A 16,038-nucleotide genomic window follows, 5' to 3' on the forward strand; every position below is an offset into this window, starting at 1 on the left:
CAGCTTGTTTCTCTAGGGCAAGATGAACTCACAGACCCCCGAGCCATGGACCACCTGGCCAGAGAATCATAAACCAGAGTCATCCTGACTCCCGAAACCCTGATTAAGAAATGTCACAAGATGATGATTAAACCCAGTTTCCTTGTTCTTCCCCTTTAAAATATCCCTATCTCAAAGACCACTCCCTTGCTTGGTGCCCTGCAATAAACCCTTACTTTGCTGCAAACACCCGCTGTCAGAGTTTGACTTTCTGCGCTGCAGGCACATAAGCCCTTGCTCGGTTACAAAAATATGCAGCATCCAATGAAGTAAAATTCACAATGTCTAACATCCAATTAAAAAAATTACCTCAAATGCAGAAAGGCAAGAAGACACAAGCCATAATAAAAACTCAATCAATTGAAGCTGACTCATAATCAACACAGAACATTAGAAATAGCAGATATATAATTCTAGTATATATCTAGATTAGTATATTCCACATGTTCAAAAATCAAGAGGAAATGCTGAACATGTTACGTAGAGATGTGGAAGATGTTTACAAACAAACCCCAAACTGAACTTTTAAGGATGAAGACTATTGATATAATGTCTGCAATGAAAATATACACTGGATTAGATTAATAACAAGATTTCAGAGCAAAACAGATTAGATGGGCAAAAATAAAGAACAGTGAATTTGAAAACATAGCAATAGAAACGAAAGACAGAGAAAAATTTTTTGAAAAAAAATGAAGACAGTGAGGTGTAGGATAACTTGAAGTAGCCTAGTATAAGTGTGATTGAAATCCCCAAAGGAGGGAAGAGACCAAAAAAAGCTGTAGAAATAATGAACAAAAATTTTCAAATTTTGATGAAAACTAAGAAGAAAAACCCTAGCAAATTAAAAATGAAGAAATTTATACCAAGGCACATCATGATCAAACTGCTCAAAACTAGTGATAAAGACAAAATCTGAAATGCAGCCAGAGATAGAAAGGCATGCACAGAGGAACAAAGTAAAGGACAAGAGATTTCCTGAAGGAAACAGCAGAAGTGAGAAGACAGTGAAGCAACATCTTAAATGTACTGACAACAAAAAATTTGTCAATTAAGAATTCCAGGCCAAAAGGCATATCTTTCAATAAATGAAGGTGAAGGAATTCCCTGGTGGTTCAGTGGTTAGGACTCTGTTCTTTCACTGCCAAGGGCCTGGGTTCAATCCCTGGTTGGGGAACTAATATCCTGCAAGCTGCGAGGCCAAACAAACAAACAAACACAAATAAATAAATAAATGAAGGTGAAGTAAAGAATATTTAGACATACAAAAACTGAAAGAATTCATCAGCAGCAGACCAGCATTATAAGAAATAATGTTAAAGGAAGGCCTTCAGGCAGAAGAAAAATGGCATCAGAGAGAAATGTGAATCTACACAAAGGAATGAAAAGCACTGGATGATAGCTATGTAGGTAAATATAAAAGACTTTCTCTTACTATTTAAATTCCTTTAAAAGATATCTAAAATGTTTAAGCAAAAATAATAATGTGGGCTTCCCTGGTACCCAACAACAGCAGGATACAAATTATTTTTTAAGTACACTTGAAACATTTATCAAGAAAAATCATATTCTGGGCCATAAACAAGTCTTAATAAATTTATAAGTCATACAAATTATGTTCTCTGATCATACAGAAATTATTTTAGAAATCAATAACAGATATTTAGAGGTATACAAAACCTCAAAATATTAGGAAATATTTCTTAATAACTTATCAATCACTACTACATACCTATTACAATGGCTCAAATTTTTAAAAAAATATTGACAGTATGAAATACTTGTGAAGATGCAGAGCAATTGGACTCTCATACGTGGATGGCTGTTAGGAATGCAAAGTGATACCATCACTCTGGAAAAGGGTTTGGCAGTGTCTTATAAAGTTGAACATATATTAATCATATGACCCAGGAATACCACCCCTGAGTATCTACTCTAAGAGTATGAAAACTTGTGGGCACAAAAAAGCCTGTACACAAAGTGTTTATAGCAGTTCTATTTATAATTACCCCAAATGGGAAACAATCCAAATGTCCTTCACCAGGTGAATAGACAAACCAACTGTGTTATATCCACATAATGGAATACTACTCAGTAATAAAAAGGGGAGAACTACTGATACATACAAAAACATGGATGAATCTCAAAGGCATTTTGCTGAATAAAAGAAACCAGTCTAAAAATTGATGTGCAGTGATTCCATTTATAAGGCATTCTTGAAAATCAAAATGAGTAATGGAGAACAGATCAGTGGTTGGCAGGAGTTATAAGTGGAGTGATGATGTTATTTAATGTTATTTAGAAAGGACAGCATGAGGGAATTTTTTTGGGTGGTGTGGGACTGTTTTATCCATACTGGAAAGAACTATGTAAAGCTGTCTTTATTTATAATCAGACAATATGATTATCTATAGAGAAAACCTGATGTAATCTTTTAAAAAAAATCTACTAGAACTAATAAATGAAGTTAGCAAGGTTGCAGGATAAAAGTTCAATATACAAAAACCTCCTATATTTCTACACACTGACAACAAGCAATAAAAAATTGAAATTAAAAATGCTATTTATTATACTATTTATAATAGTATAAAAATATGAAATACTTAAGGTTAAATTTGACAAAAGATGTACAAGGCCTGTACCCTGAAAGCTGTAAAATACCACTAAGAGAAGACCTAAATAAATGGAGAGAGAGAGAGACCTTATTCATGGGTTGGAAGATTCAACTTTTTTAGGATGTCAATTCTCCCCAAATTGATTTATAAAATCAAAGCAATCCCTATGATAATCCCAGTTGGCATTTTTTTTTAGAAATTAAGAAGCTGATGTTATACTTCATATGAAAATGCAAAGTACCTAGAATAGCCAAGATAACTTAGAAAAAGAAAGAATTAGAGGACCATCACTACCTACTTCAAGACTTATAAAGCCAGAGTAATCAAGACAGTGTGGTATTGGCTTCAAAAAAGACAACAAATAACAAGTGTTGGTGAGGATGTAGAGAAAAGGGAACCCTCATGCACTGTTGGTGGGAATGTAAATTGGTGAAGTCACTACAGAAAATAGTATGGAAGTTCCTCAAAAAATTAAAAATAGAACTACCATATGATCCAGTAATTCCACTTCTGGATATTTTCCCAAAGAAAACAAAACAAAACAAAAACTATTTTGAAAAGATATATGCACCCTATGTTCATTGCAGCATTATTCACAATAGCCAAGATACAGAAGCAACCTAAGTCCCCACCGATAGATGAATGGATAAAGAAGTTGTGATATACACAATGGAATATTAGTCAGCCATAAAAAAGAATAAAACCTTGCCATTTGCAACAACAGGTATGGACCTAGAGGGTACTATGCTAAGTGAAGTAAGTCAGACAGAGAAAGACAAATACTGTGTGATTTCACTTATATGTGGAATCTAAAAAACGAGACAAGTGAACAAACAAAACAAAAAACAAAAACAAAAAAAGAGTCATAGATACAGAGAACAAACAGGTGGTTGCCAGAAGGGATGGGGGTGGGAGGATAAGTGAAATAGGTGAGGGAAATGAAGAGGTACAAAAAAAAAAAGACAAATAGATCAATGAAACTGAATAGAGAATACAGAATTAGACCCACACAGATATGGACAGTTTATTTTTGACAAAGGTGCAAAGATAATTCAGTGGAAAAGGGATAATCCTTTCAATAAATAATGCTGCCTCAGTTAGATATCCATATGGGAAAAAAAGAACTCCAATCCATACCTTGCACTATATACAAAAATTAATTCAAAGTAGATCACAGGCCTAAATATAAAACTTAAAACTATAAAACTTCTAGAAGAGAACTCAGGAGAAAACCTTTGCAATCTTCAGTTAGACAAAGATTCCTTAGATATGACATTAAAGCACAATCTATAAGAACAAATTGATAATTTGAACCTTTCAAAAATAAACTTATGCTCTTCAAAAGACACTTAAGCGAATAAAAGGTAGCCCAAAGACTGGGAGAAAATATTTGTAGGTCATATATATGATAAAGTGCTTGAGTTCAGAATATTTTGAAAACTCTTAAAACTCAGTAATAAGAAAATGATGCAATTTTTAAAAATGGAAAAAAGATTTGCATTGACACTTAACCAAAGAAGATACACATAAGGCAAACAGGCATATTAAAAGATGTTCAACATGGTTAATCGTCATAGAAATGCAAATTGTAATTACACATGTATTAGAAAGCCTGAAGTTAGAAAGATAGACCATACCAAGTGTTGTCGAGGATGAGGAGAAGCTGGAACTATTCCACCTGCTGCTGGGAAAGTAAAATAGTACAGTGTAGAAAACAGTTAGCAATTTCTTAGAAAGTTAAGTTTACACCTACCACAATAGCCAGTCATTCTACTCCTAGGTGTGATATAAGGGAACTGAAATCATATGTCCATACATAGACTTGTAAATGAACATTCATTACAGCTCTACTTGTAGGAGCTCCAAACTGGAAACAACCCAAATGTTTATCATAGGTGAATAGATAAACTCCTATATATTCACATCCCATATTCAGCGGGAACACGAAATAGTAGAGTCACTTTGGAAGACAGCTTGGCAGTTTCTTACAAAGCTGAATATACACTTAACATGATTCAGCAATCCCATTCCTACATATTTATGCAAGAAAAATTAAAACATGTTTCATATGAAAATCTGTGCTTAAATATTTATAGCAGCTTTATAATTGTCTCAAGCTGGAAACAACACAAATGTATTTCAGTGGATAAAGAGATAACAAAGTATGGTACATCCATCCAATAGAATACCACTCAGCAATAAAAATGTACAAACTACTGACATACACAACATAGATGAAACTCAAATGCATTAATGCTAAGTGAAAGAAATCAGAAAATGCTACATACTAAATGATTCAATTTATGATACAGTGGAAAAGGCAGAATTGTAGGTATAGAAAACAAACTATATAAATCTGTGTTTAGGAGCACCCTGTGCTCATCTCTGTCATCTAACGCATCACTGTGTTGTACTTTCCCATTTTTCTGTGTCCCTCATTAATCTATTGCCCTAGGCCTAGAGCTTAGCACTGTGGTTGGTACAGTGCCAGCACTGAAATTCTTATTGCTTGCAGTATTGCCCTGCTCTGGGACATGAATTAAGAGAATACTTCTGGTTCTCTTCCAGGCACTCCCCTCTGCAAAGGATGAGTAATTCGTGGGGTAAAGAGGCTATCCCCACCCAAAGCCTAGACTGCCCCTCTTCTGGAGTCTAGACCATGTTCAGGGTACCTGTACTCCTGGAATTTACTGCCCAAACGATGCCAGGTTCTGCATGAGCCTCTTTCCCAGCTTTCTCTGGAGGGCAGAGAAATGGGTGCTAATATGGGCACCCCTAGACCTGAAAGGTGGACAAGGCATGGCGCTTTGCAGGATAATGGGCAGAACTTGCATGTGGCTTGGAGTATCCACACTATGTATGCAAGGCCCCTCTCAGTGATGTAAGTGGGAGCCAGAAGTGGGGTGGAAAGGGCTGGGAAAGGACTAGAGATCAGCTCTCCCCGCAGTACCATATTCTAGCCGTGTTTCCAGGTATTCCAAGGAGTCCAAGAATCCTGAATGTGAAACTGGACTTCTTGATCATTATGACGGTACATTTGTCCAGGAAGGAGAAAAGAACGTAGCTTATTCAACAATTTGTTACCTTGATTTAAACATTTAAACATATGGTTTGTGGGTCTCTATTTGTACTGTTACCCAGGGCCTGCAAATGTTAGGTGCAGGCCTGACCACGGGAATAAAGATTACAAAAATAGATGACCTTACTTTGTGACTATAGGTTGTACATTTTATAAAATTACTGCTATGGAATGAGTGGGGCTTCATGTTTTCAGCCCTCACAGAAGGAACGTTCAGTGGTGCAATTTCATTTTAATCTCTTTTTGCCCCAACTTTGTTCACGTTAACCCTTTTAGAATTTCCTCAAGTAGCAATCTTCTTTCAGTGTTAATAATCCTAACAGAAAATTCTCTCACTTTACCCAGCTCTCCTGCTAAAATACACTCCATGAATTGGCTTATTTCTGCTCTAACCATTTCCTTCCCCAGATCTGGAGCTGGTACTGCTAATGGAAACGGAGGCACAGAGCTGGGAAACGATTAGGCTTCTCAGTTCCCAAGCAAAAGTTCACAGGAATCTCCATTCGGGATTCCGCTGGGGGTCCCTGGGTACCCGGGATCCGAGGGGAGGCGCGGGGCGTCCCGGGGAAGCCGACGCTGAGGAGACGGGCTCCCTCAGATCGCCCTCTAGGAGATCCTAGAGATAGAGGAGAGTCCTGGGACAAGTGAGGAGCCGGTGCACCCGAGGGCAAAAGCCGAAGTTTCGCTCACCTGGGCCGGCAGCTTGACGTTGCCTTAGTAACCACAACTTCCGGCCCCAAACCGGAAGCCCGAGAAGTTGCTCTTCGGAAAGTGCACCCGCCCCCACGGGGGTGGGGAGACTTGGGTCCTCTGGGTGGCAGAGACTGACAGTTCCGTGGGGACTCGTCAGCAGCCCCTGAGGACTCGCAAAAGAACCCGGTGCGACTCTTGTCCTTGGGCTGGGTGCCATGGACGCCTTCATCCGCTTCACCAACCAGACCCAGGGCCGGGACCGACTCTTCAGGTGAGTCCGGTGCCCGCGGCCTCTAGCCCTTCCCCGTCCCTCAACCCGTTACAAGGTTCCCTGTTCTCCGGCATCCGGAGAAGGAAGTAGCAGCCCAGTGGACGAAAGCAGGAAGGACGCTGCCGGCTCCCGGAGGGAGTGTGGTCCGGAGGCCCTCCTCACCCTAAATTCAGTGGGGCTGGGCCGAACGCACCGCGTCCGGTCCCGAGCCTCGTGCCCCAAAGTCCCGCAGCCGCTTCGGGGGCGCTGGCAGTTAAACCAGCAGTTAAACCAGCCGACGAACCCTCCTCTCCTAACCTGAGAAAGACTGGGTTTTCTCCGCCCAACATTCTTCCGAGGAATTATTTAAGAGAAACTCTGGGTTGACATTTATGACCAGTGAAGCCAACACTTGTATTTATCTTCCGTTCTTGTCCCGTATATCTCATTGAGATAGCGCATGTGAAATAGTTTTGTGAACTGTAAAATAGTGTGGAGAGCCTCAGAAAGAACTACTGCACCTCTAAGGTACACGAAAATATTAAAGAGATTGCGGCTTTAATACTAATTCATGATGTTTCTTTTAGGAATTTGGTTGAGTCTTGCTCAATAATAAGAAATTAGTCACAGTTACAGTTTTATTTAACAGCTTTTCCTTCTTCTGGGTGTACAAGTGCTAATACACACAGATCAGTAGTAGCCCCAATAATTATGAGACTTTTGGAAGCGGACTTAATGCCAGACGTTGTTCTCAGTGTGTTACAACTATTAACCCATTTAACCCTCAACACAACCCTATTAGGTTAAATTCTCTGAATCATCCCCATTTATGTGAAACGGGGAAACTGAAGTAGAAGGTTAATAGGGACTAAGTGACTGAACCGAGAGATTTAGAACTACACAGTTGAGCCTCCCTGGTGGCGCAGTGGTCGAGAGTCCGACTGGCGATGCAGGGGACACGGGTTCGTGCCCCAGTCCGGGAAGATCCCACATGCCGCGGAGCGGCTGGGCCCGTGAGCCATGGCCGCTGAGCCTGCGCGTCTGGAGCCTGTGCTCCTCAACGGGAGAGGCCACAACAGTGAGAGGCCCGCGTACTGCAAAAGCAAACAAACAAAAAACAGTTGACTCGGGGCCCACTTCTTTAACTACCAAGCCATACTATCTTTCTAATTAATTTGATAGATTTTCAAAATGGTTGCATTATGTACAAACGTCATTAAAATAGAAGCCTACAAATCCAATGTACTTAGAATGTACCCTGCAAATTTTATCAGTGAGGTTGGTTAATAAATAATTGTTTAGGGGAATTCCCTGGCGTTCCAGTAGTTAGGACTCTGCACTTCCACTGCAGAGGGCACGGGTTCGATCCCTGGTCAGGGAACTAGGATCCCACGTGCTGTGGCAAAAAAATAATAAAAAATAAATAATTGTTTAAGATATACTTACTTAGCAAGATGTGAGATCTCTAGTATTCATTTCCTAATCCCCTTGGTGATCTATAGCTTCTTTGAACAGACTGGCATTCAGAAAATAATGCCTTGTGTTTGGACGCATTCCTATTATTAGACCAGATCTGAAAAAGGGGGATTCATTGACCTGACCAGCTTGAGCCCTCTATCCAGGAAGCATACTTAAAAGAGAAGGAGAGATTGTTTCTTTTTACTTCATTCACAATAACAAGTTCACCATTTTGGAAAATGTGCTATATTTTTATTGAGAATAATATTTATAGCATAAAGGGATTCAAATGCGGTTACAGGACAGCAGGAAACAGGCATCTACCTACTTTATTTACTAGACTGCCAAATGCATTTAGATGTTTATGTGATATAAAAATTTTTGTTATGTTTCTGTTGGTAAGGCATTGCTATTTGTACTCATGACAATAATCACTTTATTGAATATTTAGTATTATTAAACAGGAGTCTGTATTTTATATAAAATACTAATTAATTTTGAAAGACAAATCTGTACTTATTTATGTATTGGTGTGTATTTGGTCCTTTTATAAAAAGTTAAGCAATATGCAAATGGTGGACTTTTCATTTGGCTCTGGTTTGAGTGTGTGACCTGTCACATAAGTAGTTGGTAAAAAAATATCCTTTTAGAAATCTGAAAATCTTTTAGAAATTTACACTGGAAGAAATAAAGAATATGGATCTTTGCAGACTTAACATTTTTGTGCAGTTATACTGCTTTGACTATATCCATTTCTCTGTGCCAGCAAGAGGCCTTCTGAGGAGCTGTTCACTGTATTATTGCAGAGTTTTCTTTCATTACCCTTGTGTTGCATTTCCATGACATGTTCTACCCTTTAGCCCTGTGGAGTGACTCTTGCAGAATTTTGCTCTTGTAAGAGCTGCTACATGAGAAATTGTCTTGGAAACTTTGCTTTTAGCAGGACATGTTTCTCCTTCCCCTACTTCATGAGTCAAATTTTATTTGGTTTGTAAATCGTTCTCCTCATTTTGTTTCCATTTCAGAGCCACTCAGTACACATGCATGTTGCTTAGATATTTGTTAGAGCCTAAAGCTGACAAAGAGGAGGTTGTTATGAAGCTCAAGAAACTGGAGTCCAGTGTGAGCACTGGCCGTAAATGTAAGTACCCTGTCCCTTGAGGGACAGTGGCTCCTGGTTTAGAATCCTCAGACCTTGTAATTCACAAAATATTTCCTAGGTCATGATTTTCTAGTCAATCAACTTTATTGATGAAGTTCACCAGTAAGGCTGCCCTCATGGAATGACAGGCCAAAAGGATTGAATGTTTTGCTGCACACCATTCACAAACACCCTCCTATGTTCACATTTGGTGCTACATTATATCTTTCTGCTTAATCATAACCAGTGGGACATGCAATGTGTTAGTTCACCTTTAGTTCTTAGAATCACAAAACGTTCTGGCAATCTTTGACATGAGCTTCTGGCTCCTGGGAACCCTCGAAGAATAGAATAGCTATATCCTTGACCCCCTGCCTTTTTCCCTTCTCTTGAGGGATTGCTAGAGGAAATGGATGGATACATTTTCTTAAGTCATTTGTGGGATTGTTTCATGTTAATGCCAAAAAGTGGTCAGTGCTTTGTACTCATTTAATTCACTTTGAGTACCTGCTTCATATAGATATAGTCCTGAGCTTTATGGGAGAACTAAGATCACATGGTATAATGATCTAAGATTTAGTACCAAATATGTTGGTTGGGGTAGAGAAAAAGAAAGATGTTTGGAGGAGATGGAACTTGAGGTGTGGCAAGAGAGAGAAGGATTAGGAGAACATTCTTGAAGGGTGGTTTCCTCTAGAGGAGGCTCAGGACTGTTCTGGGCAAACCATTGTATTGAGGATCAATGAGAAAACTAGTTTGATGGAAACAAGACTTAGATTGTCAAGCAGAGGGATGGGAAGGAGCTTTTCTGGATGGCTTAGAAAGCCAAGATTAGAAGTTCTCAGGCTCTTTGGAATGTTGGAGCTCAAAGGTCCTTTAAAGATCACTAGTCTCTGAAGTCTAGAAAAGACTTACCCAAGGTCACTAAGTTAGTGCAACAGCCAGAACTGGAACCCAGGATTATTCATTACATATTTTGTGTTATTTTTGATAAAATAATACAAAACATTTTTCTGAGATCATAAGTTTCCTGAGGGTAGCTACTTCTGAGCGTTTGCTGAGTCTAAGATATAGTCACTTAGGGAAAATAGTTCTTTTGTATCCTCCATGATGTTTAGGACTATAACTTACTCTGAGAAGGTGCTCAGTAAATATTTATTGATTGATGCATCCCTGATTAATTGAGTTACATGCTCAGATAAAGGACATGCCCTTGTAATGGTTGATTTAATTGAACTAGGAGTCACATATGACAGTATTATTAGTTGTGTTATCCACTAAATCCTACCATCTCTACTTTGTCTTTTTGACAGTAGGGAGCCAAAGGGGCTTTGGACCAGAGAAATGGCAGTATGATAACGGTATTTTTTTTTTTTAAGCAATCTTTTAACTGGAAAGTAAGTACAATAAGGTAGCAGACTCTCCAAAAGAATGTTGCATCTGGAGTTCATGTAATTTGCAGTACCTTCCTTCTAAAGAAGTGTAGCTGGTGATATTCATATGTAAATCCACACTTATGATTGACCTTTGCCTAAAGTGTGTAGTAAGTCATTGTTAATGTAGTCATTGAAATGGAGGCAATAAGTTTAAAGAGTCACTGTCTTTTTTACATTCCAGGATCATTTTAGGTGTCCTTAACATACTGTACAGTCCTCCTTTCCTGAGCAAAGACTGAGCCTCAGAGGGCGGTCAGTTGTTAAAAAAAAAACAGTGCTGCTGCTGGTGGGAATGTGAATTGGTACAGCCACTATGGAGAACAGTATGGAGGTTCCTTAAAAAACTACAAATAGAACTACCATATGACCCAGCAATCCCACTACTGGGCATATACCTGAGAAAACCATAATTCAAAAAGAGTCATGTACCAAAATGTTCATTGCAGCTCTATTTACAATAGCCCAGAGATGGAAACAACCTAAGTGTCCATCATCGGATGAATGGATAAAGAAGATGTGGCACATATATACAATGGAATATTACTCAGCCATAAAAAGAAACGAAATTGAGCTATTTGTAATGAGGTGGATAGACCTAGAGTCTGTCATACAGAGTGAAGTAAGTCAGAAAGAGAAAGACAAATACCGTATGCTAACACATATATATGGAATTTAAGAAAAAAAAATGTCATGAAGAACCTAGGGGTAAGACAGGAATAAAGACACAGACCTACTAGAGAATGGACTTGAGGATATGGGAAGGGGGAAGGGTAAGCTGGGACAAAGCGAGAGAGAGGCATGGACATATATACACTACCAGACGTAAGGTAGATAGCTAGTGGGAAGCAGCCGCATAGCACAGGGAGATCAGCTAGGTGCTTTGTGACCGCCTGGAGGGGTGGGATAAGGAGGGTTGGAGGGAGGGAGACGCAAGAGGGAAGAGATATGGGAACATATGTATATGTATAACTGATTCACTTTGTTATAAAGCAGAAACTAACACACCATTGTAAAGCAATTATACCCCAATAAAGATGTAAAAAAAGAAAAAAAAAGAAAGACAGTGCTGACCCCTCACCCTGATGCAGGGATTCTGCCTGTAAAATCCTATTACATACTGATTAAATAACTGTTAACTCTTGTGGGTTCTTCTTGCAGGGTTCAGACTAGGCAATGTGGTACATGCTGTACAGATGATTCAGCAGAGCAGTCATGCCACTGACCTAGTGCCCCGCATCTGCCTAACATTAGCCAGCCTGAACCGTGTGATTTATTTCATCTGTGACACCATCCTTTTTGTGAGGAGTGTAGGGCTCGCCTCTGGCATTAACAAAGAGAAATGGCGAATGTGGGCTGCACGCCATTACTACTATTCTCTTCTGCTGAGCCTGGTCAGGGATCTGTATGAAATCTCCCTGCAGATGGAACAGGTTGCACACGACAGAGCAAAGAAGGAGAAATCACCATCCCAGGATCCTCTTGTGTATAGCGTGGCTGATGAGGAAACAGAATGGCTCCAGTCCTTTCTTCTTCTCTTATTCCAATCTCTGAAGAAGCATCCTCCCTTGCTCCTGGACACAGTGAAGAACTTCTGTGATATCCTGAACCCTTTGGACCAGCTGGGGATCTATAAGTCCAATCCTGGCATCATAGGCCTTGGAGGTCTCGTGTCCTCTATAGCAGGCATCATCACTGTGGCGTATCCTCAGATGAAACTGAAGACCCGCTGAGGTGGTTTCAGACTGAAGACTAGTACCTGCTTTGAAGACAACCTGTTAGTGAAATGGACATTTGCATTAGGTACAGCCGTGTCACACTGTGCTTACAGACTTAGTCACATGAGCACTGAGTGACCTGTGATGTGAACAGAGGTGGGGCCAAGAATGGTGGAGGGAAGAACATGAAGGTTTATGTGTTTTCTAGAGCGCTGGAGTGACTTCTGAATTTCTGAGTATTTTTCCTTCATCTAATGTTTATTGAGCATCTTTTATGTGCATGTTAGGAACTTAGTGGTTGCTGAATGGATAAAAATTAAGAGAAAAATTGAAAAGCATCCAAACTAACAAGTGGACACTAATATAACTAACTTTTGGGCCATGTGCCTCACTACTTTTGCCCAACTACAGTAGGTCTGATACACACCCTCTCTCAGATTTAGTGGAGGCCCCTTATTCTCTGATCAGTTATCCCACTTCCTCCATAGCTGCCAGTGCCAGGATGGAGGAGAGCTGGGTTTATAGCGTCTTAACTTGGCTTTTACATCACTGCGCTCCTGTCTTTCCTCTGTCTAGTAGTAAAATCAGAAGTGCATCAGGCACCTTCATGGTATAAATTGTGTCTTTAGGTAGCGCAGTAAGGAAACAAAAAATCAGAAGCAGATAGAAAGGACTTGAGGTAGAAATAATGTGGAAAGTTACAGTTGGTGCCTGCAGGTTTCCCTGTGACAGATGAGGAGACTTGAGGTTAAAACTGAGGACATAACCTCATTTCTCTGACTCCCAATCCAGTGCTCTTTCCATATTTCACTGCCTTCCTGATTGAGTGGAAGTGCAAGACTCTCCAGAATCCTGTGCGAAAAGCCTTTTTTAGAACCTTTGTTGGTCAGTGGTTTATATTCTGTTCTACAAAAATTAAAACTATATCTAGAAACACCAGCAGGATGGTTTTATTTAAAACCATATAACATTTTGGGCACTTACACGTTAATTTTCATCAAAATTTGTGCAGTTAAGAAATTTCACGAATACGATGAAATTCTACTATATTCGACAATAAATCAGAGTTCGTATTTGTAGGGTGGTTGGGGGAGGTGGAGAAGAGCAGTAAGGGGCAAGAGAAGAGGACAGTAGAACGATGAGTTGATGCCACTTGCTCGTGTTCCTACTTCTCATCTTAGATGTTGGGTTCTTATTTGTGATTACAGATCCTCTTAATTTGAGGCAAGTGAGGTAGAGAAATAGGGTACCATCAGGTAAGAGGTCAGTGTCAGTCCTGCCAGTAAAGCCGTCTGACAGGACTGGATGGAAAGGAGAAAAGAAATGTGCACTAAGTAAATTTCCCATAAATGTGATTGAGATTCTTAAAAAGTAGACTCAGGTCCTTGGCTCTCTATTTTTAAAGTGACCAATCAAGATATGGGATTTGAGAAAGAACATTTCGGGAATTTTAAGAGAAAAGCTGCTAGATCAGGGCAAATAAAAAATTTAACTATTTTTACTTTGTCCAGATCTTCTACTGTAACAAATTATGTCTAATAAACTTATAGACAAAATTTATTCATGTATCTGTGAATGTGTTCTGGGAATGGAGAAGAGTTAAAAATAAGGTGATCCAAAGATAATCAGAGTCTACACAGTTGGTAGAGTGAGTTCTGGTAAAATAAGCTCTTGGCTGGAAGATCCAAGCTCAGGAAGAGGATGAAGGAAGATTTAAATGTAGAACGTCCAGGTTGAAAGAGACCTCTAAGACAATCTCATCCAGACTGCTAGCCAGGAGAGGGTCCTCTATATCATCCCTGTCAGTGGTGCTTTTGATTCTGCCTGGAGAAGTTGGCCTTGAATCTGTGATGGCATTTTACAGTGGTGTCCATCTTGGTAGTTTTGTCCTCTGCAAGTTAGGGTGGGTGGTGGAGAGCTTGGGAAATGCCACCTCTTCTAGAATTTGTGAAAACCTTAATGGTGCCCTGCTACCTCCTTCCCTGTGCATCTTTGTCCTTTATAACTAACCATCCCCACCTCCAGGCCTCCACATTCATTCATGAAGGATTCTAAAAACCAAGGACATTTCTTTATTTTTCTTCCAGTTTCACTGAGATACAATTGACACAGTACTGTGTAATTGTATTTGTAATTGACACAGTACAGCATAATGATTTTACTTAACATACATCATGAAATGATTACCACAGTAAGTTTAGTGAACATCGATTATCTCATATAGATACAAAATTAAAGAAAGAGAAAAAAAATTTTTTTTCCTTGCGATGAGAACGCTTAGGGTTTACTTTCTTAACAACTTTCATAAATAACATAAAGCAGTGTTAATTATATTTATCATGTTGTACATTACATCCCTAGTACTTATTTGTCTTATAACTGGAAGTTTGTACTTTTTGACTGCCTTCATCTAATTTTCCCTCTCCCCACCCCCTGCCTCGTAACCACAAATAGATCTCTTTTTCTATGAGTTTGTTTTTGAAGTAAAGGTGACCTACAGCACAATGTTAGTTCCTGGTGCACGACATAGTAATTCAATATTTCTGTACATTTCAAAATGATCACCATGATAAATCTAGGTACCAGCTGTCAACAGACAAAGATATATTTATTATATTCCCCATGCTGTACATTTCATACCTGTGACACAATTATTTTGTAACTGTAAGAAGTTTTACCTCTTAATCTCCCTCACCTATTTCTCTCCTCCCTGCACATCCCCACCCCAAATGGTAGGTATTCTGACTAACTGTATTTTTTGTTTTGTTTTTTTTAAATTGAAGTGTAGTTGATTTACAATACTGTGTTAGTTTCAGGTGTACAGCAAAGTGATTCAGTGATATATATGTATTTTTTTAGATTTTCCATTTTAGGTTATTACAAACCTAATATTTTTGTGGTTATTACAAAAGATATTGAATATAGTTCCCTGTGCTATACAGTAAATGTTTGTTTATCTATTTTATGTATAGTAATTTGTATCTGTTAATCCCATGCCCCTTCCCCTTTGGTAATCATAAGTTTGTTTTCTGTGTTTGTGAGTCTGTTTCTGTTTTGTATATAGATTTGTTAGTATTAGTTTTTAGACTCCACATGTAAGTGATATCATATTTGTCCAGAGACATTTCTAATAGATGTATGGGCCAGCACATTGACAACTGAACATTGTTGCCTGAGAATTTGTTTATTCAGCAACGAATGTTTGAGTGCCATTCTTAGATTTGTTTGGGATCCATTTGTGCACAAGATGACCAAGGTCCCTGTGCTCATGTGGTAGTTGGACAGGGTTGGGAGGGCCATGTAGGGATGGGGAAGAAAACAAGGTAACCATGTCCTTCAAGCTGCTGCTGGAAAGTGGACTCTTCCTGAGGGACTCCCTTAGACCCTTTCACTACTTCTCACCTCTCACCCACATTCTGGACGCCCAGCTGAAGCGGCCAAAGAACGACCTTTGTCAACAGAGCTTTCAGGCACAGAGCCCTGTATGTCCTCTGGCCCAAAGCCACGGCTTCAAAATCTTAACATTACCCTTTGGCCCAGGGTACTCTCTTGACACAGCCTCATAGATAATTTGTCCTGAACCTTGAAGTGAGGTGAGGGCTGAGGCCACTT

At 39.4% G+C, this 16,038-nt stretch overlaps 2 protein-coding genes across 3 annotated transcripts in view; one reads left to right on the forward strand and one right to left on the reverse strand.

Annotated features, from left to right (window-relative positions):
* Nucleotides 1-6,513, reverse strand: part of WDR93 (WD repeat domain 93) — a 49,817-nt gene extending 43,304 nt beyond the window's left edge. The window contains exons 1-2 of the mRNA XM_027089125.1: nt 6,424-6,513; nt 4,292-4,335 (exon numbers count right to left, since the gene is read on the reverse strand). The gene's annotated coding sequence lies outside the window, so the exon portion shown is untranslated. The remainder of the gene's footprint in view (nt 1-4,291; nt 4,336-6,423) is intronic.
* On the forward strand, nt 6,502-13,986 carry PEX11A (peroxisomal biogenesis factor 11 alpha). 2 transcript variants are annotated; one of them, XM_027089123.1, is made up of 3 exons: nt 6,502-6,697; nt 9,160-9,275; nt 11,870-13,986. In XM_027089123.1, exons 1-3 carry the CDS (start codon nt 6,642-6,644, stop codon nt 12,439-12,441), a joined length of 744 nt encoding a protein of 247 aa, XP_026944924.1. In that variant the 5' UTR covers nt 6,502-6,641; the 3' UTR covers nt 12,442-13,986. The 2 variants fall into 2 exon arrangements, with proteins under 2 accessions (XP_026944924.1, XP_026944925.1); XM_027089124.1 differs by lacking the exon at nt 6,502-6,697 and having other exon boundaries at nt 9,162-9,275; nt 12,133-13,986.
* The last annotated feature ends 2,052 nt before the right edge of the window (nt 13,987-16,038 follow it).

This window comes from Aethalodelphis obliquidens, unplaced genomic scaffold, assembly GCF_003676395.1.
Source record: "Aethalodelphis obliquidens isolate GAN/ISIS:26980383/991018 unplaced genomic scaffold, ASM367639v1 scaffold65, whole genome shotgun sequence".
Classification (NCBI taxonomy): domain Eukaryota; kingdom Metazoa; phylum Chordata; class Mammalia; order Artiodactyla; family Delphinidae; genus Aethalodelphis; species Aethalodelphis obliquidens.